This window comes from Penicillium digitatum, chromosome 4 (assembly GCF_016767815.1).
Source record: "Penicillium digitatum chromosome 4, complete sequence".
Taxonomy (NCBI): Eukaryota; Fungi; Ascomycota; class Eurotiomycetes; order Eurotiales; family Aspergillaceae; genus Penicillium; species Penicillium digitatum.
The window spans coordinates 1,654,709-1,675,339 of NC_089387.1; the positions used below are offsets into that span (position 1 = coordinate 1,654,709).

Genomic DNA, 20,631 nt, shown 5'->3' on the forward strand with positions numbered 1-20,631 from the left:
AGATGGGCAGTTTATATATGTTTGAAGCGGGAAGGCCCTTTCCTAAAGGTTTACATTTTTCTCATTCGAGGACCCAACACTCACGTTGAAGCGCCGTCTTAGCCACCGCCGTAAACTGATCGAGCTAGGAAAAAAAACCCCTTCGAACGGGGATGGATATCATTGGCATCACTAACACAACCAATCCAAAGCGAAACGTTGTGACTAACACACATATCGAAAACGCCTTTGCTAGATGGCTCAGACTATATGAGGTGCACCTAGGAAGAGATGGAGTTGTGATTGCTAGAATCGATCCCATTCTGCCGTGTCCTGCCGCCTCCTTCTTGAAAGGCATCCATCACTCTATCCCCTCCATGTCTTACTGTTTCATTTATCTTCCAGACCTTTCACCTTGGGAGCAACATGTCCATAGAATATGAGGCACCCAATATTGACATTGGTCAAGTGAAATTAGTTGAGGTCATTAAAGAGCCCGCTGGCAAGACAAAGACTGCATGCTCAAAGTGGTAAGTGAGGAAGTCATATAGCTTGCCTATGGCCTTTAACAGATCTGGTAGTTTCCTCCTTATAAATGGGATAGGTGTCACCCACCGCTCCGTTCTATCGATCTTTTCAAGAACGAGAGCCGCGCATATAATCGATTAAAGGCTCGAGGCTTTTGTGAACGGGGATATGTGCCTGAATTCTATGGCGTGGTTGAGAATATTGACCCCGAGGCGAAGGGCTGGCAATCTGACCTCAAGAAATTCTATGATCGAACTTTCCCTCGGGGTCTTGACCCCACCGCCCGTCCGAATGGTGTCCTCATGGAGTATGTTGTATATTCCTGATGTGAAAATGTTCGACATCTCTAACTACACAGAGGAAAGAGCTCGTAAACTCCACCAGCTCCTGATCGAGATTCATGAGGCTGGGATTGTACACCTTGCTCTCTATCCCCGAAATATGCTGATTCAGGGTGATACTGATCGGGTACTTTTGATCGACTACGACTTGGCACAGATATTTGACCCAGAGCACCCAGAGCACCCCAGATTCTTTACGCGGGAAAGAGATTTGATGGATGACTTCGTGGAAGCGCTGGTAATTTCTCAAGTCCCACTTTGATCTCGAGTTCACGGCTGACTTCTGTTGCAATTATAGGGCAGAGATCATAATCTGGAGAAGTATGAAGAGACGCGGACGATGTATTTCGAGTGACTCTCGAGGGGCAGAATTATGGCAGTCAAGGCTCCTATGCCGTTTGATTGATGTCTACTCTGGGGAATTTTTGTTTAGCAGAAAGATCCCACTTTTTTTTTGAATCATCTTGCCGCGGCTGATACCATGCGCAATTTACCTCCAAGTTCCAGAAGATACTCTCTCTTTGATCATTCTCCGATTCCATTTCGCATTACTCGTAGATTAAAATAGCTGGGACTCAATTCCCGGCAAAATATGGCTGTTCAACGAAGCGTAATACACAGAAAAATGAAGTACATCATAGCTGTCCGAAAGCGCGAGTATTTGTTCATTCTATGAGGCGAGGGCTCCCATGAGAATTATCTTTTCTAACCCTTTTCATTCCAGTTTCTTTAAATCCCTCCACAGTTGATTCCTTTACCAACGAAGCCCCAAAAAGATAACTATTGTTGGAACAGTCTAACCTTGTGGGTATCCAAAAAGGATACCAAAAATAATGACCGACGCAGGGATCGAACCTGCAATCTCTTGATTCGTAGTCAAGCGCCTTGCCATTGGGCCAGCCGGCCATGCTGTTATGAAAGGATTTACTTCAAAAATGTACTATATTCAGATGCCTAGGTTGGGAGATTCTAAGCCTTCCATGCGTGCTATCTTGCAAGGTTACGTATGTTGTACCTAACCGGCCCCTGTAATTTTTTTGTTAACAATGCAAGGGCCGGTCAGGGCGAATCTCAAGTCTTTTTCTGCCATCTAGTTGGGAAGGGATGCAATTGAAGCCTTATGGAGTGGAAGACAAGAAGAAAGGATTCGAAAGGAGAGACGATGTCGAAAAAAAAAGAACATTCAATGGGACTCAAAAGGGCATGAGCCGCATATACAGCTGACTAATCTGGATTTAAAGTGTTTGTCATGTGGTATCCTTGTACGGAGTAATAGCTAACTGTCCGTAGATAATCAAGCTATATGTTGTACAACATACCACGTACAACATACGGAGTACCCCGAATGTGAAATATATGGAGAATTGTCTCGGCCCAAGTGGAGGCTGAAGACCCCGTGGGAGTGGATCCCGACACTACGGAGTACTGCAGAAGAACTGATAAGGAACAGAAGACGACTTCTACAACGTACATGACAACACGTAAACATGACCATTTTCACCTCGAGTTTGAACATCACATTCCATTCATGTAAAGTACGGAGTAGATAGGGTCAAGACTCCGGCATTAACCCTGGAATTCGAAGAAAAGGGGACCGGGAGAAAACGGAAAGCCAGACACCCCGAAACGGGACCTTATCTCGCACTTGGAGACGCTAAGACAAAAAGGGGAAAGGTCTGAGTATCTTACGGTCAAGGCCCACTTAGCGCCAGTGGCAAGCTGGACTTTATCTGTAGCCAATCATATCTATTACAATATAGCGTCCAATTGCGGATGGGAATTTGGTGAAGCTCTGATATCCATAAAGTCTTCTATAGTACGGAGTAGCTGCAGGATATCTATGATAAGCTATCTAGGCTATCTAGGCTATCTAGGCTATCTAGGCTATCTAGGCTATCTAGGCTATCTTCGAAGCTTTTTGGAAAAAGATATAAGAAGACCCATGTCCGAGGGTACTTCCCCGAAAAACCCCAGGAATTTTTCCCCGGAGTCAAATCACCAGTACGGAGTACAACATTCATTGGATCACAATCTACGGAGTACTCCGGAGGATATGTAATCTCCCAAGCAGGTATATCCCTCAATCCCTCAATCCCTCAAAGGCCAAGACTTGAAAACCCACGAAACCCCCATACTTGTCATCCCCTTGCCACCTGATGCTATCTACGGGGATGACGGGGTATACATAGCAAGTGTGTTAATCGATACAGAAAATCAAATGCAACTCTTTTTTTTTTAAATATACACCAAGATTCAAGACCCAAGACCCAGAACCTGGAGAACTGGAGACCTAAAAGAGAGGATGTCGGGATTATCCCATTGCTATTGTCACAATCTATCCTCGACAATCTTTTTTTTTTTTTTTTTTTTAATTTCCCCTTCATCCAACCGCTCCTTCTCATACCTTTTATATGGGGAAACTGTCTCATGCTCCCTTTATAACCTTTCTCTGTTAGAGAGTGCTTAAAAGTTTTTTTTTCTAGAAATTGCGTTGAACTGCTTTTGGCTATTTCAGACAAGGATCCACCGGTGTCGATCTAGTGGTTTTTTTTCTTTGGCTCGAAGAGTTCGGGTTTCCTTATTTTTCTATTTTCGTGGCGAATTCTTCTCTTTTCCTTTCTGACCTTCTTTTTCCCCTTTCCCTTTGCTAAACCCCCTTTCCCTTCAAGCTTCGAGCTCTTTCAACAATGGCGTTCAGCGGGAAAGCCCCATACGCCCCGGATTATGCCTCCTACAATTGGATTGGAGCTCCTTCCAACTACGATCTTTCGACCAATAGAGACCTGGGTGGCGATTCCCGTATGTGTTCCGATTTTCTCAAGGGAATCACAGTCTAACAATGGTTCCCACTTAGGCACCGAGAATGTGAACAAATGGTTTCAATCTGGCGACCAGGCCTACATCCTCGTGGCCTCGGCCATGGTCATGATCATGATCCCCGGTCTCGCCTTTCTGTACTCAGGATTGGCTCGTCGAAAGTCCGCCCTGAGTATGATCTGGGCTTGTATGGCTTCCCTGTCCGTCGTGACCTTCCAGTGGTATTTCTGGGGTTATTCGCTGGCTTTCTCCCCGACTGCGACCAACGGTTATATTGGCAACTTGCGCAACTTTGGTTTAATGAAGACATTGGCTGATCCAAGCCCCGGGTCTCCCCTGGTTCCTAACCTGCTCTATGCGTTCTATCAGGTAAGATGAAAAAAACAAAAAAAAACAAAAATTGGGAATCACCGGGTTTTTTTTCAATTGGTCTAGAAGTCAATGCTGATTATCAATCCCTAGATGCAATTCTGTGGTGTGACTGCAGCTATCGTGATGGGAGCTGTCGCCGAACGCGGTCGGCTTCTTCCTGCCATGGTTTTCGTCTTCATCTGGGCTACAATTGTTTACTGCCCGCTTGCCTACTGGGCCTGGAACGTCAATGGCTGGGCATTCAAGTATGGCGTGATGGATTACGCCGGTGGTGGTCCCGTTGAAATCGGGTCCGGTTTCACAGCTCTGGCCTACTCGATGGTTCTCGGTCGCCGACAGGAACGCATGATGCTTAACTTCCGCCCTCACAACGTCTCTCTCATTCTTCTTGGGACAATTCTTCTCTGGTTCGGCTGGCTCGGTTTCAACGGTGGTTCCGCGTTTGGAGCTAACCTCCGCGCATCCATGGCCTCCTGGAACACCAACCTGACTGGTGCATTCGGCGCCATCACTTGGGTTTTGCTCGATTGGCGTCTGGCTCGCAAGTGGTCGATGGTCGGTTGGTGTTCCGGTACCATCTCGGGCCTGGTAGCTGCAACACCTGCCTCCGGATTTATCTCACCCTGGGCCAGCGTTATCCTCGGCATTGTGACTGGTATCGTCTGCAATTACTCCACCAAGATCAAGTACTGGATCCGGATCGACGACTCGATGGATGTGTTGGCCGAGCACGGCATTGCTGGAGTTGTCGGCCTTCTTTTCAACGCCTTTTTCGGCGACGACGCCATTGTTGGTCTCGATGGTGTCAACACCGGCACCGGTGTCGGCGGCTGGGTCATCCACAACTATAAGCAGCTGTACATTCAGGTCGCCTATATTGTCGCAACCGCCTCCTACTCCTTCGTCATGTCCGCCATTATCGCCTACGCAATTAACCTCGTCCCCGGCCTGAAACTGCGCGCCTCTGAAGAAGCGGAGCTGCTCGGGATGGACGACGACCAGCTGGGCGAGTTCGCCTACGACTACGTCGAAGTCCGTCGTGATTATCTCGCCTGGACCCCTCAGAACCACGACCAGCTTGCAGACGGCCACCAGGTCCCCGCTGCACAGCGTTACGGCATCGGTGAACACAGCGAGATGATGCTTGGTAGCTCGCCGCGCGAGGTGATGCTTGAGGGTCACTCGCCCAATGGTGAGATCAGCCAGAGCAGCCGCGGCGGCAGTGAAGGTGACATCGGCATGCACGAAATCAAGATCGCTCCTGCTCCTCGCCAGGCTGCTGAGCAGCATCCCGCCGAGGCACAGAGTGCTGAGCCCGTTGTGTTGAGGCCGGTTCAAGAGAAGACGGAGAACTAATCACTTCTACATTCTCCTGCTCCCCCCCTCCCCCCCCCCCTTTTTTTTGAAAAAAAACTACCTGCCCTCCATCTCTTTTGCATGACCTTCATTTCGCATACGCCATTCCATCCAGCAAGCTTTGATTTTCTTCGCGTTTTCGCTTCTTTGCCTCGATATCCCTTGAGCGTGCTTCTTTTTTTTGCAACAAAAAAAGCCTGGGGCTTTTGCAATACCTTTAACCTACCCCTTCGACTTTCCTCGATCACCTCAACCACTAATTCTATACCACCGACTTCACATAATGTCCAACATCCGACCCTCCCTTATCCACCTTTCCGACCCTTACGCTACCAAACACACCTCACATTCAAACAAAACTACACCTGTGGAAAAAGAAACTTGACTTATGGTCTAATTTGGCCTGACGCTCCATTGTTCTATGATTTTTCTGGCCTGTGGTCCGGAGATATGAAACTGGGGTTTGCACATGTACACAAACTGATTCATGCGTCATGAGAGAAATGCCTCACTCTCTATGTTTTCTGGTTTTGCGTTTGCAGTATAGAGCTAGACACCTGATTTACAAATTTATGTGATAATTAAGACAGCTCTTATCCTTACTCACCTCTACAACTGTAGATGGTAGAGATGCGAGAACAAATGTCCTTGTCTGATACGAGAGTCTACCTGCGATATAAGAAACCCCAAGCCACCAAACATAAAACCCAAATCAGAAAGAAACCAGCCCAATAACAAAACAAGTCACAATCAAATCTATCCATTGCCTCTCCTCCTACCGCTTAACCATCCACCGAACCCGAATCAAATCCTCTCTCCCAAGCTTCCCAACAACCTCCGCGGCAACTCCACCCTTTCGAACTTCATCCCACTCCTCCTCATCCATCCCCATAACAAGCGTCATCTGCACACACCGCGCAAAACACTCCCGGTATTTATATCTTCCCGGCGCGCCGGAAACATGCCCAACATCAACAGCAGCACCGACAAGTCCAGCAACATCCCTCTCAAGCCGCGCCGCGCCAAGCGCGTTGATCCGCGCCCCGTACGACCACAGTCTTTTTTCTAGTAGACGGGCTAGATACGCGATCGTTACGCCGAGGACGCGGTCAAAGGCCGAGGGGGTGAGGATCCGTGCGAATGGAGTTAATAGATCGGTCCATAAGGATGTGAAGCGCGGTTTGACAAGTTCTTTGTTGTCAATGGCCGAGTTTGGATTGTCGGGTTCGAGGGTGTTGGTGTTGGGGGCATATTCGATATCCCGGAAGGTGTCTGCGAGGAGAGGTCGGAGGCGTGGTTTAAGGACGTTGTTGAAGAGTACTTGGACTCCGTCCATGAGAAGGTCAGTTGCTTTGCTTTCGAAGGTTGTTGAGAGGTTTTGGAGGGTCTGGAGCACATTTTGGGCGGTGCTGGGGTTGGCGAAGATTGTGAGGAGGTGGGAGGTTGCTTCCGTGGTCGTGGTATCTGGTTTTGAGCCCGTATTATTTTGCACGATTCGTCGGATGTAGTCGACTCCCAGGTCGAGGTTGTTGATTTGAACTAGGAAGGAGATTGTGATTTGTTCGGCGGGTGGGCCGCCGTGGACTGGGGCGCGTGGGTAGCACTCGTCGCGCATCTTGCGCTGTGTCATGCCGATGAAATCGGAGCCTAGGACGCGGGAGAGCGTTGGGACTACGTTTGTCACGACGGCTTCTTGGGAGGTTGCGAGTGACTGCTGGATGACTTTGTTGACGATGTACATTATGTCGTCGATGGCTGAGGTAATGTGTGGTGGGTCGGCTTTCAGTGGACGATGGGGGCTCAGCGTGAGGCCTGATGGGGACTCGTCTAGTTGGAAAGCTTTCTCGACGGAGCGGCGGAAGAAGAAGGTTGTCATTGCGTTGAAGGGGGCCACCAGGCGATCATTGATCTTTTGGGCCAGAGATGATTCTTGCAGGAAGGTGGGAGGCTCGAGTCGCTTATCGTCGTCTGCATTTTCATCACCCGAAGGCTAGAGAAGTTGTTAGTGCTGGTACTATAGAGGCGGAGATTGCAACTCACATTACATGTATCAGCCAGGAACCGACAGTACAGCGACCACCGGCCCAACATGATAGCCATTTCGTTCAAGACACCATCGATCTCTTTCATGTCCACCCCCTCCTCGTCGGTAGCGGTGCTCGCCCCAGCGGCAGGGGATAGTGAGCGAGGCGGACCTGCTCGCTGCGCCGGAAGGAAACTCTGCACCAGGAAGGTGAAAGCATAGGATTTAATATCCATCAATTTGCGATCCACTTGTCGCTCATCACTCCAAGTATCAAGAATAATACCACCCTGTACATCGGCCTCGACTTGTAGTCGTTCAATGACCCGTCCCATCTTCCGGGGGCCATAGTGGTGCTCAACAAGCCCACCATGGCTATCAATAATCTGCGCAATGTGCTCAAACAGCTTGGTAAGCGCATTGGCATAGAAGAAACCATCCTTAGCCGGAGCACCTCCGGAAGCCCCGTTGATGTTAGCCCGAGCCTTGGCCGCGACACCCTGGCACACATAACGACCATAAACATCGAGTCCGACCTCAGAGCGGCCAATAAGCGGGAAAAGTTTGAAGAAGCGCGTGATCTTGGCCCCATCATTCTCTTTAACCGCCTTCTCAAACTCGCGCAGGAACAGCCCGCACAGCGACTCCGCCGCGTTGTCCAGGGTCACACTTGGCGGGTCCGGAACTTCAGCCGTAGGAACCATCTCTGCAGCAAACGCGCCATGGACGACCGAAGCCGGGATCTGAGCGGCGCGGTGTAGATAGCTAGCGGCTTTCTCCCAGTCCTGGGGCGCACCCATCGATCCCGCCACGCCCAACGCACAGGCCTTAAGCTCGGCCACCTGCTCAACAACCTCAAGCGTGGCTTTCACCCGCGCCTGCTCGAGATCCAGCCGGCGGACCGCACTGGAGATCCGATCGGCGGTGCCGGCAGCTTCGGAGAGCATTCCATGGCTGATGGAGCGAGTTGTGCTGAGGTGACTCCCGATGTTGGCGCGCATCAGGTCCAGTCGACCTAGCTCACGGGAGAGGTCTTTCTGGGAAGTTACCAGGGCATCGAGGCGGGCGGTCACAGACGCTTCTTGGGAGTGTAGGTGGGACAGCGTGGCTTTGATCTCGGCGACGGAGCTGGCGTTGAAGATGTCGGGCTGTGGGGGAGGAGATGTCTCTGCAGGCGAGGCAGAGGTACCCGTAGGGCTTTGGGGCATGGCATTACGCCTATTAGCGGTTGCAGCCATTCTGGGCGCCATTGGTTGTCCCAAGTTGGGTTGTTGATGCTGCGCCAGTCGTAGGGGGGTTTTGGGGGCGGTGAGGGTGGGTTTAACAGCTTCAAGCTTGAATTTACTATGCTTCGTCAAGACTGACGGGGTTTGAAAGTCCAAATTATTAAAACACTTAAAATTTGCTATACGTGTCTTTCGTTTCCCCACCCCCCCCTTTTGTGCACTGTCAGTCGCTTTTATCTGGCGCGTCTTAAATGAGGTTGTGAATCAGCCCGACGTCATTTCCCCCACGCTCGCGATCCCATAGCAGTTGCTCTTTTTCGGTTTCGGTTTTTTTTTTTTTTTTTTTTTGGTTCTGTTTCCCTTCTCTCTGCCGCTCTTTTTAAAAATTTTTGATCTACAAGTTTCAGGACTTGCCTTTTCTCTGTCAAGCCCTCAACCGCCATCATCGGACGTCGCAAACCCAGCCGTCCAAACCGACGCGCCATGGGTAACGAATCGTCGACTGAGGTGGATGAATTCACGTCCCCCACGGCACTTGAGGCGCGTACCATCGAGGCGGTGGCCAAATACGTTAAAACGCACAATGTGAAGAAAGTTGTGGTGATGGTATGCAGGACGAATCCCCATGAAATAGTGCATCAAAGCTCACCAAATGCAGGTGGGAGCGGGCATCAGCACTTCAGCAGGCATCCCAGACTTTCGTTCACCTGACACGGGAATCTACGCCAACCTGGCCAATCTAGATCTACCAGAGCCCGAGGCAGTCTTCGACATTGGTTTCTTCCGACATAATCCTAAACCTTTTTATGCGCTGGCGCACGAGCTGTACCCTGGACGCTACCGCCCGACCATTGTGCACTCTTTCATCAAACTACTTTACGACAAAGGGATGCTACTGAAGCATTTTACTCAAAATATTGACTGCCTTGAGCGCCAGGCAGGCGTGCCAGGCGAGAAGATTATCGAAGCCCATGGCAGTTTTGCGTCACAGCGTTGCATTGAATGCAAGGAGATCTTCCCAGACGAGGAGATGCACCAGATGGTATTCAAGGCCGAAGTACCCCACTGCCACAAGTGCAACGGTCTGGTCAAGCCAGACATTGTGTTCTTTGGTGAAGCTTTGCCATCTGAGTTCTTTGATAGCCGTTTTCTCCCCGAAGAGGCCGATCTCTGCATTATTATGGGAACTAGTCTGTCCGTTCAGCCATTTGCCAGTCTGCCTTCGATGGTTAGTCCAGGTGTACCTCGTGTGCTCATCAACATGGAGCGTGTCGGTGGGCTTGGATCACGGAGTGATGATGTGTTGGTGATTGGGGACTGTGATGCTGGAGTACGCAAGTTTGCAAAGGCTCTGGGATGGGAAGAGGAATTGGAGGTGCTGTGGGAGGAAACCAACCCAGACCCGCAGAAAAGGGCGGAGGAGAATGCCCCGCTAAAGACGCGAGATGAACGGCTGCAAGACGAAGTGGACCGACTAACGGAGGAGGTCGATCGAACTCTGGGGTTGACCGATGCGTATCAGAATAAAGTACGTGAAAAGCTGGCACACGAGGCACACCGCCAATCTGGGGGTCTGGATCATGTTTTCCCCCATTTGACGCGTCAGCTGTCATAATGAGATTATGAGTTTTTCATTGAAATGTCTTTCATAGGCAGAAATAGGAGAGATGTTCTTTTACGATGCACAGGGCGAAGATACACATAAGCACAACGTAGACAGTCAACATGCCAAGACACGATCTCGTCGATCACAACGTTTGCAGCCAAGACACACCTGATTTCTGGGACTCTCTAGTTTCCTCCGGTTGATCTCAGACTATTTATAATCTATGAGCATATTTATAGTCCAAATGTCTAGGCATTACGGAGGATTAAACGAAAATTCCCCCTTGTCAGCCCACCTTCGCCCCAATTGACTTTCTCGTTTCTCTCCGACAGTCCAAAACAAGACATCTATAATTGCCCCACGTTTATTTTTCACGTCATTCTCCCCCTCCCACCTTTTTCTTCTCTTATTTTTCTCCCAGCAACTTCATATTCATCATGGTTGGACTTGGCCCCAAGCACCCGCAGTCCCGGAAGGGTGAGGCTCTTCAAGCTATCCCTGCCTTTTATTGTCAAACTGACCAAGTGGTACAGGGTCTATGCACGAACTGCCCCAGAACTTGTTGGGGTGTATTCAGGATTTCGAGAAGGCTTTCACTGTCGATCGCTCCAAGCTCAAGGAGATTGTGAACCACTTTGTCAAGGAGCTCGAGAAAGGTGAGACCACTCATCCGCAGCGCGCCGATTCTACGTGCTAACCCCAAAATAGGCCTGAGCGTCGAGGGTGGCAACATTGTGAGAACGACACAATTCCCCGATCCCAACATCGACTGACTCTAGCAAATAGCCCATGAATGTCACCTGGGTCCTGGACTTCCCCGATGGACACGAGCGTGGAACCTACCTGGCCCTCGATATGGGTGGCACGAACCTACGCGTCTGCGAAATTACCTTGACCGAGGAGAAGGGCGCTTTCGATATCACACAATCCAAGTATAAGATGCCCGAGGAGCTCCGCACTGGAACTGCCGAGGAACTGTGGGAGTACATCGCCGACTGCTTGCAGCAGTTCGTTGAGACCCACCACGCGGGAGAGAACCTCGCCAAGCTGCCTCTCGGTTTCACTTTCTCCTACCCCGCCACTCAGGAGTACATCGATCACGGTATCCTGCAGCGTTGGACCAAGGGCTTCGACATTGACGGCGTTGAGGGTAAGGATGTGGTTCCCCCTCTGGAGGAGGTCCTGAAGAAGCGGGTATGTTTATCTTTCGAGAGCCTGCTCCCCTACCGATAGAGGTTCAAAAGACTCACACAAGGCTACAGGGTCTTCCCATTAAAGTCGCAGCACTTATTAACGACACCACCGGTACCCTCATCGCTTCCGCCTATACCGACACCGCCATGAAGATTGGTTGCATCTTCGGTACCGGCGTTAACGCCGCATACATGGACAACGCAGGCTCCATACCCAAGCTTGCCCACATGAACCTGCCCGCCGACATGCCCGTTGCCATCAACTGCGAGTACGGAGCCTTCGACAATGAGCACGTGGTCCTCCCCCTCACCAAGTACGATGACATCATCGACCGCGACTCCCCCCGCCCCGGCCAGCAAGCCTTTGAGAAGATGACCGCCGGTCTGTATCTCGGCGAGATCTTCCGTCTCGCACTGATTGACCTGATCGACAACCGCCCCGGTCTGATCTTCAATGGCCAGGACGTCTCCAAGCTACGCAAGCCCTACCTGCTCGATGCCTCGTTCCTCGCTCACATCGAAGACGACCCCTATGAGAACCTGACAGAGACCTTGGATCTCTTCGAAAGCAAGCTGAGCATCCGCCCCACCCAGCCGGAGCTGGAGCTCGTCCGTCGTCTCGCCGAGCTGATCGGTACCCGTGCCGCTCGTCTTTCCTCCTGCGGAGTCGCCGCCATCTGCATTAAGAAGAACATCGAGTCCTGCCACGTCGGTGCTGATGGTTCCGTCTTCACCAAGTACCCTCTCTTCAAGGAGCGTGGTGCCCAGGCCCTGCGTGAGATCCTCGACTGGGCCCCTACCGAGAAGGACAAGGTCTCCATCTTGGCTGCCGAGGATGGCTCCGGTGTTGGTGCTGCCCTGATTGCCGCTCTGACGCTCAAGCGTGTGAAGGCTGGTAACCTGATTGGTATCCGCAACATGGATGACATGAAGACTCTACTTTGAGTGGGATTGGTTTTGTCGTGGAGATGGTGACTATTACTATTATCTGATCCATGACGAAACAAATCCTTACCGATGGGGTAGAGTATATCTTTTTTACCTTGTGGTTTATGCATCTAGTTCCGGAGGGGGGTGGATTGATAAAAGATTTTAACGATATATCGATTCTGTGTCTGTTAGCCTTGGAAGGCTTGTGAATAGAATATCCACAGTGCTATTGTTCCCTTTGTAACTACATTTTGTAGCCAGTATTACATGTTATCAATCATTCATTGCCTTCCATTCCCACTGATATAAAAACAGGCACCAGGATGTGTGATTGCAGCATAAAAAGGAATATCCTTGTCCCGATCTGCACTGTCATATATGCCACCGTTCTTTCGTTGGTTTCCAATGTTGCTCGAGGCCTCACTTTCCACTTAAGTTCATAAGTTAGTTTCCATCGGCCTCAATAGGCCCTTATTTGACATCGCTGATCTATTATCAGATGGAACTACGCGGGTCAGTCAGATAAGCTATGTGGGAAATCCCTGGCAGTGGACATACGCTGCATAAATCTAGGTAGAATATGTATCTACTAATGAGATTAACGATGGGTGTACACAAGCTACTGTAACTAATATATAGATAGCCCAGAAAGAAGATATAAATGTTCATAAGAGAGGGCTTAGATGTAACTGGAAATCTGTCATGCGTGGAGAGAGAAAAACCATCTATAGGTACTAGCTAGACTAAAGTACTAGGAATAAACATATAACTTCTAACACCCCCCACGACTAGTATGTAGTCGTCCTATATAGAAAAAGACCCTTCTTCTCTATTAAAAACCAGTTTAAAATGCAAAATAATTCCCTACTTTTTTTATATATTATAAAGAAAGGTATACTGTTTACAGGCGTAACACCTATTAACCAGGTAAGATATAATGGAGAGAAGAGGAACTATATTGTCTCAAATGTGCTAAGACTAATTCTTACTGGAATTAAGAGGAATCCCGGGGGATCCTAGATGTCAGGGTGCGGGCTGGCAGGACGGTATGATAGGAGATGACTGGCAGGGACAGGTCGTAACAGATCAGATTCTCATTGACAGGTACAGGCACAGGCAGGGGCAGGCTAATATACAAGACGTAGCTCGAAGAGCTACAACAGGATCTAGAACTGAAGTTCAAGATAAACAGGTCGGAGATCACGTGCCGTGATCTTCCTTTTACTAAGCATTACGGTTCACACCGTGACAGTACCCCCTCCCTTAGAGCCGAGCTCCGTCGAGGCGAGGCTTGTGCGGGTATCTTCGGTGGAAGTTCCGTATGATTTCGCGGGCGTGGTCCAGGTATTCAACAGGCTCTTCAGTGGGTTCGTCGTAACCAATCCATTTGACGGTGTACTTCAGACGCGGGCCTCCTCGGCCTCGTCGTTCCCAGCGGGAATCTAAGATGTCTTCAACTTCCCATTCTTCCAGTCCTTCGACTTCGACAGGCGGTGCGGGTTCAGTAACTTGTCCATTTACCGGGTTCGTGGCGGCAGGCTGTAGCAGGCTGACGTTAAACACAGGGTGGATCTTCATACTAGCAGGCAGTTCGAGCTTGTAAGCGTGTGCGCTTATAGCTTCTAGGACCTTAAAGGGGCCTAGGTTCTTCCAGTCCAGTTTCTTCTGCGGGCGGAGGGTTCGGATATTCCTGGCGTTCAGCCAGACCAGTTGTCCAGGACGGTATCGGCGGGCAGGGGCACGGTGACGGTTCGTTTGTTCTTCGTATCGGGCTTGTGCGGACAGTATCTCGGCGCGGACGTACTCAGTCAGTTCTTGCATTCGTGTAGCAAACTTTTCCGCGTCTCGGGTCGCAGGGTGACTGGCAGGCTGGGATGGTTCGAACCCGATGCGGGGGTGGAACCCATAGTTCGCGTAGAACGGAGAAACTCGGGTGCTCTCGGAGTAATGAGAGTTTGCAGTGAATTCGGCCAGCAGGAGCCATTCAGACCAGTCGTCCTGTAAGTAGGACACATACGCTCGGAGGTATTGTTCCAGTACGGCGTTCGCGCGTTCAGTCTGGCCATCAGTTTCCGGGTGATAAGCGGTTGACAGCAGGTTGGTGATTCGCAGGCGCTTTGTCAGGTGTTTCCAGAATTGGGCCACGAACTGGGGTCCTCGGTCAGATACAACGGTATTCGGCAGGCCGTGCAGTTTCCAGACATGACGGGTGTACAGGCGGGCGACTTCTTCAGCGTTGCAGGTTCCCTTGCAGTGTATGAAGTGCTTCATCTTGGTCAGACGGTCTACCACGACTAGGATGGCGTCGTAACCGTAGCTCAGGGGCAGGTGCGTGATGAAGTCCATGCTGATATCTTGCCAGGCTCTCTCAGGTACGGGCAGTTGTCTCAGGATCCCTTGACGGACTTCTCGGGCGGGGGTGATACGGCGGCAGGTGTGGCAGTTCTTGGTCCAGTCGCTCACGTACTGGTATACTCTAGGCCAGTAGTATTCTCGGGACAGCAGTTCATAGGTCTTCGACCGGCCAGGGTGTCCCACGGTGGGCTTGTCATGACACAGGCGCAGTATTTCAGCTTTCAGTTCATCGTTGTCAGGGACGTACAAGCGGTTCCGGTAGTAGAGGTAGTTGCCTCTTCGTTCGCAGTCGGCAAGTGTAATCTCAGGGTGACGGCTAGCGTTCTTGTCTAACGCTTCCAGGATAGATTGTACTACTTTATCTTGGTTGTAGGCTTCCAGCAGTAAATCCTTGATCGTAGATGGTGGTTCGGGCAGGTCTGGCAGTTCAGGTGGAGTGGTTGTAGTGACTCCGTTTCTCTGTCGTGTTGTGACGTTTATCTGTAGGTTTTCTTTCTTCAGAACAGTCTGGCTCTGATGCGCTAAGCGCTCATCCCCCTCTTTAGGGATATCCTCTGACCTCCTGGTCAGGGCGTCGGGCTTTGCACCTTGTTTTCCGGGACGGTACGTGATCTTGAAGTTAAACCGGGACAGGAATTCAGACCATCGGGCTTGGCGGCGGTTCAGGAGTTTCGTTGTCGTGAAATATTCCAGATTGCGGTGGTCAGTTATGACCTTCACGGGCGAGGGTGTGCCCTCCAGTTCGGGACGCCACTCTTCGAAGCAGCGGATTATGGCTAGCAGTTCTTTATCGTATATCTCATAGTTACACTCGGCGGCGGAGTGTTTTTTCGAGAAAAATGCGATAGGGTGCAGTATTCCAGCGTCATCGTACTGAGACAGTACACCGGCAGAGACAAAATCAGACGCGTCTGTTTCCAGGACTATCTCCTTGGACCAGTCAAACGCTTTCAGAACCGGGGCAGATGTAAACGCCTTCTTCAAGGCTTCGAAGCTCAGCTGGCAGACAGGTGTCCATTCGAAACGGACGTCTTTCTTCGTGAGTCTCACGAGCGGGGCGATGACTTTCGAGAAGTCTCTGATAAAGCGGCGGTAGAAGTTGCCGAAACCAATAAAGGCTTGCACATCAGTCAGACAGGTCGGTGTTTTCCAGTTCACGATCGTTTCGATCTTGTCGGGGTCCATACGGATACCATCTTCACCGATGATAATACCAAGGAACTTCGTCTCGGACACACAGAATTCGCATTTCGATAGTTTTGCGAACAGGCCTGCCTCTCGGAGGCGCTGGAGGACTTTTCGTACATGTTCTATGTGTTCCGCACGCGTGCGGCTGTAAATCAGGATATCGTCCAGGTAAGCAGTACAGAAACAGTCCAGGTACTCTCGTAACGTGTCGTTGATAAATCGTTGGAAGGATGCGGGGGCTCCAGTTAAACCAAATGGCATCACCAATGATTCGAACAGTCCTAATCTCGTACGGAAGGCAGTCAGGTATTCTTGTCCCTTCGCAATTCGCAGATTGTTGAAGGCGGAGATGATATCAATCTTCGTAAAGAACTTCATCCCTTTCAGGTTATTCAGGGTTTCCTTGGTCAGCGGCAACGGGTAACGGTCCTTAACAGTGATTGCGTTCAGTGCACGGTAATCCACGCAGAAGCGGAGACCTCCGCCGGGTTTCTTCACGAACAGAACAGGCGAGGCAGCGGGCGAGGAGCTGGGCCGAATGAACCCTTTCCTCAGGTTATCTTCGATCCAGTCTTTCAGGACCTCGAGCTCATTTCGGGACATGGGATAGAGGGGCCCAAAAGGTAAGGGTTTGTCCTCTTGTAAGACCATCTTGTGGTCGTATGATCGGTGGGGTGGCAAGCGCTCGGCTTCCTTGGGTGAGAACACTTCGGCGAAGTCTCTAAACTCTTCAGGCAGTGCAGACACGGGGTCAGGTTCAGTGTCGGTCTTGGGGTTCAGTGCAGTCTCGATGTCCGCGGTTGTAATTGCGAACATGCTGTATTTCTTTCTTGCATACGCAGCACACGCAGCTAGCGATACGGCTGCAATGTCTCGTTTCTCGAGACCAGTTGGTCGTGCAGGCAGGTTCCTCGGACGGGACTTTACAGGTAGCAGGCGGTTCTTCAGTGGTAGCAGGCGGTTCTTCAGCGGTAGCAGGCGGTTCTTCAGCGGTAGCAGGCGGTTCTTCAGCGGTAGCAGGCGGTTCTTCAGTGGTAGCAGGCGGTTCTTCAGCGGTAGCAGGCGGTTCTTCAGTGGTAGCAGGCGGTTCTTCAGCGGTAGCAGGCGGTTCTTCAGTGGTAGCAGGCGGTTCTTCAGTGGTAGCAGGCGGTTCTTCAGCGGTAGCAGGCGGTTCTTCAGCGGTAGCAGGCGGTTCTTCAGCGGTAGCAGGCGGTTCTTCAGTGGTAGCAGGCGGTTCTTCAGTGGTAGCAGGCGGTTCTTCAGTGGTAGCAGGCGGTTCTTCAGCGGTAGCAGGCGGTTCTTCGGTGGTAGCAGGCGGTTCTTCAGTGGTAGCAGGCGGTTCTTCAGCGGTAGCAGGCGGTTCTTCGGTGGTAGCGGTCTGCTCAGGACCGGGTCTACCAGAGTTCAGTTCGGGGGCTTTCGGGGCGGTTCAGACATTTTCAGACAGTCAACTCCTAGGGGTAGGAGCTACGTAGTGTCAGGGTGCGGGCTGGCAGGACGGTATGATAGGAGATGACTGGCAGGGACAGGTCGTAACAGATCAGATTCTCATTGACAGGTACAGGCACAGGCAGGGGCAGGCTAATATACAAGACGTAGCTCGAAGAGCTACAACAGGATCTAGAACTGAAGTTCAAGATAAACAGGTCGGAGATCACGTGCCGTGATCTTCCTTTTACTAAGCATTACGGTTCACACCGTGACAAGTTCAGATAAACAGGTCGGAGATCACGTGCCGTGGTCTTCCTCTTTCTAAGCATCACGGTTTGCACCGTGACATATTTACCCATAGGTAAGGATACCCATTTAGAAGGGGGAGATAATTATTATAGATAAGGATCCTTAAAACCTAAGAATAGGGATCATACTTAGACTTCCGCACGACCCAGTTTGGGTCGAAGGTCTCGACCCAGAACCCAACCCAGTCTGGGTCTGGGTCGAAACCTCATAACCCAGACCCAACCCAGACCCAGTGACTGGGGCCCCAGAAAACCCAGTATAGCCCCAGTTCGACCCAGTTTCTGCATAAATTATGGCATAAATATTTAAATAACATACTGTCATTTTCCCCTGTTATGGTTTCTACATCGAAATGCTACACTCTACCAACAAGGCAAAGGAAATTTTAAGAAATAACCTCGTTCTCCAAAGTAATATATCTGGTTCAAGATTAATTACTTCTTCAAATGCTTTATTTCATATGGAAAGGTGGTATGTGTTGGCTGCTGGTTTTCTCAGGCGTAGGATTGCATTCCATTTAAAATACAAAGTATACCCCAAGTTGCAGATATATATATTCAACACACATCAACATAATATATATTTTCATCTACAGAGTAAAATAATTTTTGAATTCATTTATTTCTCTTCTTCTGTTTAATTCTAGAGCTTATATAACTATGGATAGATATCTAGTAAACTTTTATATTCAAAACTACTTACTACCTCTTAATCTACTTGGTATATGCGACTTGAAGGGAGGGTAGGAAGAAATATTTTGAGAAGGATTAATGGAACTGGGGTGGGAATTGGGGTTTGACTGGGGTTTTACTGGGTTTACTGGGTTCTTACTGGGTTAAATGGGTTATGACTGGGTCTTGACTGGGTCTTGACTGGGTTATCTCAGGGGTATTTCTTTAGACCCATATAATTTTAGTATAATAGACCAATCAACAAGAGTAGGATGATTTACTATATTTGATATATCAATATTCCTAGACACTTCTACAACTTTAGTGCATTTCTACCTTTGTACGTTAAAGAATTTCTCCCCTTACATCCATTTGTATACATTATATGTCATTCTCATGTTATGTCTCAAAGCCAACTTTCCGACTTTGCATCGTCGCTCTATGGTGGTGATCTTGACGATCTCTCATATATTTCAACTGGACAAGTCACACCATCCGCAAGTCAACACACAATCGACTCAAACTTCCGAGGACCAGATGATCCCCTCCCAATCCCCCCTTTATTGAAACGCGTTGGACCCGACCGTAGGAAAGGGTTTATTCTATACGATACAATGTCACATAACGATTTTGTGGACTGGTGGTTAGAGACTGACTACGGGAGGAAAAGCAAGCTTAAATGGGATTCGAACCGCCATACAGAGATCTGGAATAGCTACCATCAGGTAGCTCAGGGTATTGATGGCGCACCAAAGGTTATGTGCAAGCGCTGTGGGAAGATCCTAGAGCATCCTTATACACTAAGCCCGAACAGCACAGGCAAAGCGCAGTATCATGGCACATCAACCATCCAGAAACATCGGAAAACGGCTGGTTGTTTACGGTCGGAAAAGGGGAAGAAAGCGGAGATTACAAACTTCCTACAACGAGAGGTATATTTTCTATCATAAAATCAAGTAACTATACTAATTTATTATTATTCTAGGGAGAAGTTTCAGCAAGCATACCCTTCTTACAAGAAGATTGGGAGGAGGATCTCCTCCAATTTCTTACTCTCAACCGGCTCCCATTCCATCTGATCGAGCATCCATCATTCAAACGCATCATCAATAAAGCTCGTTCCGCCCCATCCCCTCCAGTGATCCCATCTGCCGATACCATCCGTCGCCGATTGGGCAGTCTAGTCAAAGACCGGCAGCAGCGTATCCTTCGTACGCTGCCTTCTGGCTCAAAGATATCCATTGCGCTTGACTGCTGGACATCTCCATTCTCGCAGGCATTTATGGCTATTACTGGCTATTTCATTGACAGTGATTGGGTATATCGTGAGGTACTACTTGGGTTTAAGCCGCTTCATGGTACACATACCGGCTCTTACCTGAGTAGTGTTCTTATAGAAACCCTAGTGGAGCACAACATTGAAGATAAAGTATTCGGGTTGACAACAGATAATGCATCAAACAACAAGACATTAGCTACTGCTCTCCAACAGGCTTTGTCAGATGATACTATTATCACCCGAATACCATGTCTTGCCCACGTTATCCAGCTCAGCCTCAATCAGCTTCTTGCTCGGATCAAGGCAGTTCCATTAAATGAATCAGCCGAGACAAGGTGGACAGAGAAGCAGTCAAGGCTAGCCCAAGAAAATGCGAAGCAAAGTCAGATCTCCTCCACACTGAACAAAGTCCGTTATCTTGCGATTTACGTCAATGCAAGTCCCCAGCGCAGAGAGACCTTTTACAATCTTCAGACAACTAATATCAAGATCGTTCCAATCCAAGATGTAAAGACACGATGGAATTCTACGTTCCTCATGCTTCGCCGGGCAAAGAGGCTACGTGCTATCTTCTCTTTATTCTGTACAGAGTATGATTGTGAGGAGATGCTACTCAGCGAGCAAGAGTGGCGTCAGATCGACTATCTTCTTTGTATCACCGAGCCCTTCTTTGATTATACAACACAGCTATCAAAGACTCGAGATGTCACTGCCCACTATGTGTTTAAGATCTACAACAAACTGTTTGATCATCTTGAGCGATCACAGGCACAGCTACGCCGAAAGCGTGTCCCATGGAAAAAACAGATGCTAGAGGCCCTTGAAGCTGGTCGGTCTAAGCTTGATGAGTATTACTCCCAAGCTGATGATCTTCGAGGGAATATCTATGCAATCAGTACAATGCTTGCACCGGTGAACAAATTCAAATTCTTCCTCTCCAGTGATTGGGATCAGAAATGGCGAGATACCTATCGACTTGCTTTTGAACAAGCCCTTGTTCCATATCAAGCACAAGTTAGAATAAGCA

At 49.6% G+C, this 20,631-nt stretch overlaps 7 protein-coding genes and 1 non-coding gene across 8 annotated transcripts; 4 read left to right on the forward strand and 4 right to left on the reverse strand.

Moving 5' to 3' along the window:
* Window positions 1–497: 497 nt before the first annotated feature.
* Pdw03_0548 (Protein kinase-like domain) lies at window positions 498–1,203 on the forward strand (the record flags this gene model as incomplete). Its single annotated transcript, XM_014675128.1, has 4 exons — window positions 498–509; window positions 561–814; window positions 873–1,086; window positions 1,147–1,203. The coding sequence occupies 4 exons, from the start codon at window positions 498–500 to the stop codon at window positions 1,201–1,203; spliced, it is 537 nt and encodes a 178-aa protein (XP_014530614.1).
* A 479-nt stretch (window positions 1,204–1,682) lies between these two features.
* Pdw03_tRNA144 lies at window positions 1,683–1,754 on the reverse strand. Its single transcript has one exon. It is a non-coding gene; the product is annotated as a tRNA-Arg (tRNA).
* A 1,781-nt stretch (window positions 1,755–3,535) lies between these two features.
* Pdw03_0549 (Ammonium transporter MeaA) lies at window positions 3,536–5,393 on the forward strand (the record flags this gene model as incomplete). The annotated part of the gene is made up of 3 exons (XM_014675129.1): window positions 3,536–3,647; window positions 3,703–4,034; window positions 4,128–5,393. 3 exons carry the CDS (start codon window positions 3,536–3,538, stop codon window positions 5,391–5,393), a joined length of 1,710 nt encoding a protein of 569 aa, XP_014530615.1.
* Window positions 5,394–6,168: 775 nt separating this feature from the next.
* Window positions 6,169–8,654, reverse strand: Pdw03_0550 (Conserved oligomeric Golgi complex, subunit 4; the record flags this gene model as incomplete). Its single annotated transcript, XM_014675130.2, has 2 exons — window positions 6,169–7,383; window positions 7,434–8,654. The coding sequence occupies 2 exons, from the start codon at window positions 8,652–8,654 to the stop codon at window positions 6,169–6,171; spliced, it is 2,436 nt and encodes an 811-aa protein (XP_014530616.2).
* Window positions 8,655–9,125: 471 nt separating this feature from the next.
* Pdw03_0551 (SIR2 family histone deacetylase, putative) lies at window positions 9,126–10,257 on the forward strand (the record flags this gene model as incomplete). Its single annotated transcript, XM_014675131.1, has 2 exons — window positions 9,126–9,248; window positions 9,301–10,257. The coding sequence occupies 2 exons, from the start codon at window positions 9,126–9,128 to the stop codon at window positions 10,255–10,257; spliced, it is 1,080 nt and encodes a 359-aa protein (XP_014530617.1).
* A 428-nt stretch (window positions 10,258–10,685) lies between these two features.
* Window positions 10,686–12,386, forward strand: Pdw03_0552 (Hexokinase; the record flags this gene model as incomplete). The annotated part of the gene is made up of 5 exons (XM_014675132.1): window positions 10,686–10,725; window positions 10,782–10,904; window positions 10,957–10,982; window positions 11,035–11,442; window positions 11,511–12,386. The coding sequence occupies 5 exons, from the start codon at window positions 10,686–10,688 to the stop codon at window positions 12,384–12,386; spliced, it is 1,473 nt and encodes a 490-aa protein (XP_014530618.1).
* A 1,248-nt stretch (window positions 12,387–13,634) lies between these two features.
* On the reverse strand, window positions 13,635–14,192 carry Pdw03_0553 (putative pol polyprotein; the record flags this gene model as incomplete). Its single annotated transcript, XM_066099635.1, has 1 exon — window positions 13,635–14,192. The coding sequence occupies one exon, from the start codon at window positions 14,190–14,192 to the stop codon at window positions 13,635–13,637; it is 558 nt and encodes a 185-aa protein (XP_065957362.1).
* A 2,479-nt stretch (window positions 14,193–16,671) lies between these two features.
* Window positions 16,672–17,720, reverse strand: Pdw03_0554 (Allantoate permease; the record flags this gene model as incomplete). The annotated part of the gene is made up of 2 exons (XM_066099636.1): window positions 16,672–17,308; window positions 17,701–17,720. 2 exons carry the CDS (start codon window positions 17,718–17,720, stop codon window positions 16,672–16,674), a joined length of 657 nt encoding a protein of 218 aa, XP_065957363.1.
* Between the last annotated feature and the right edge of the window lie 2,911 nt (window positions 17,721–20,631).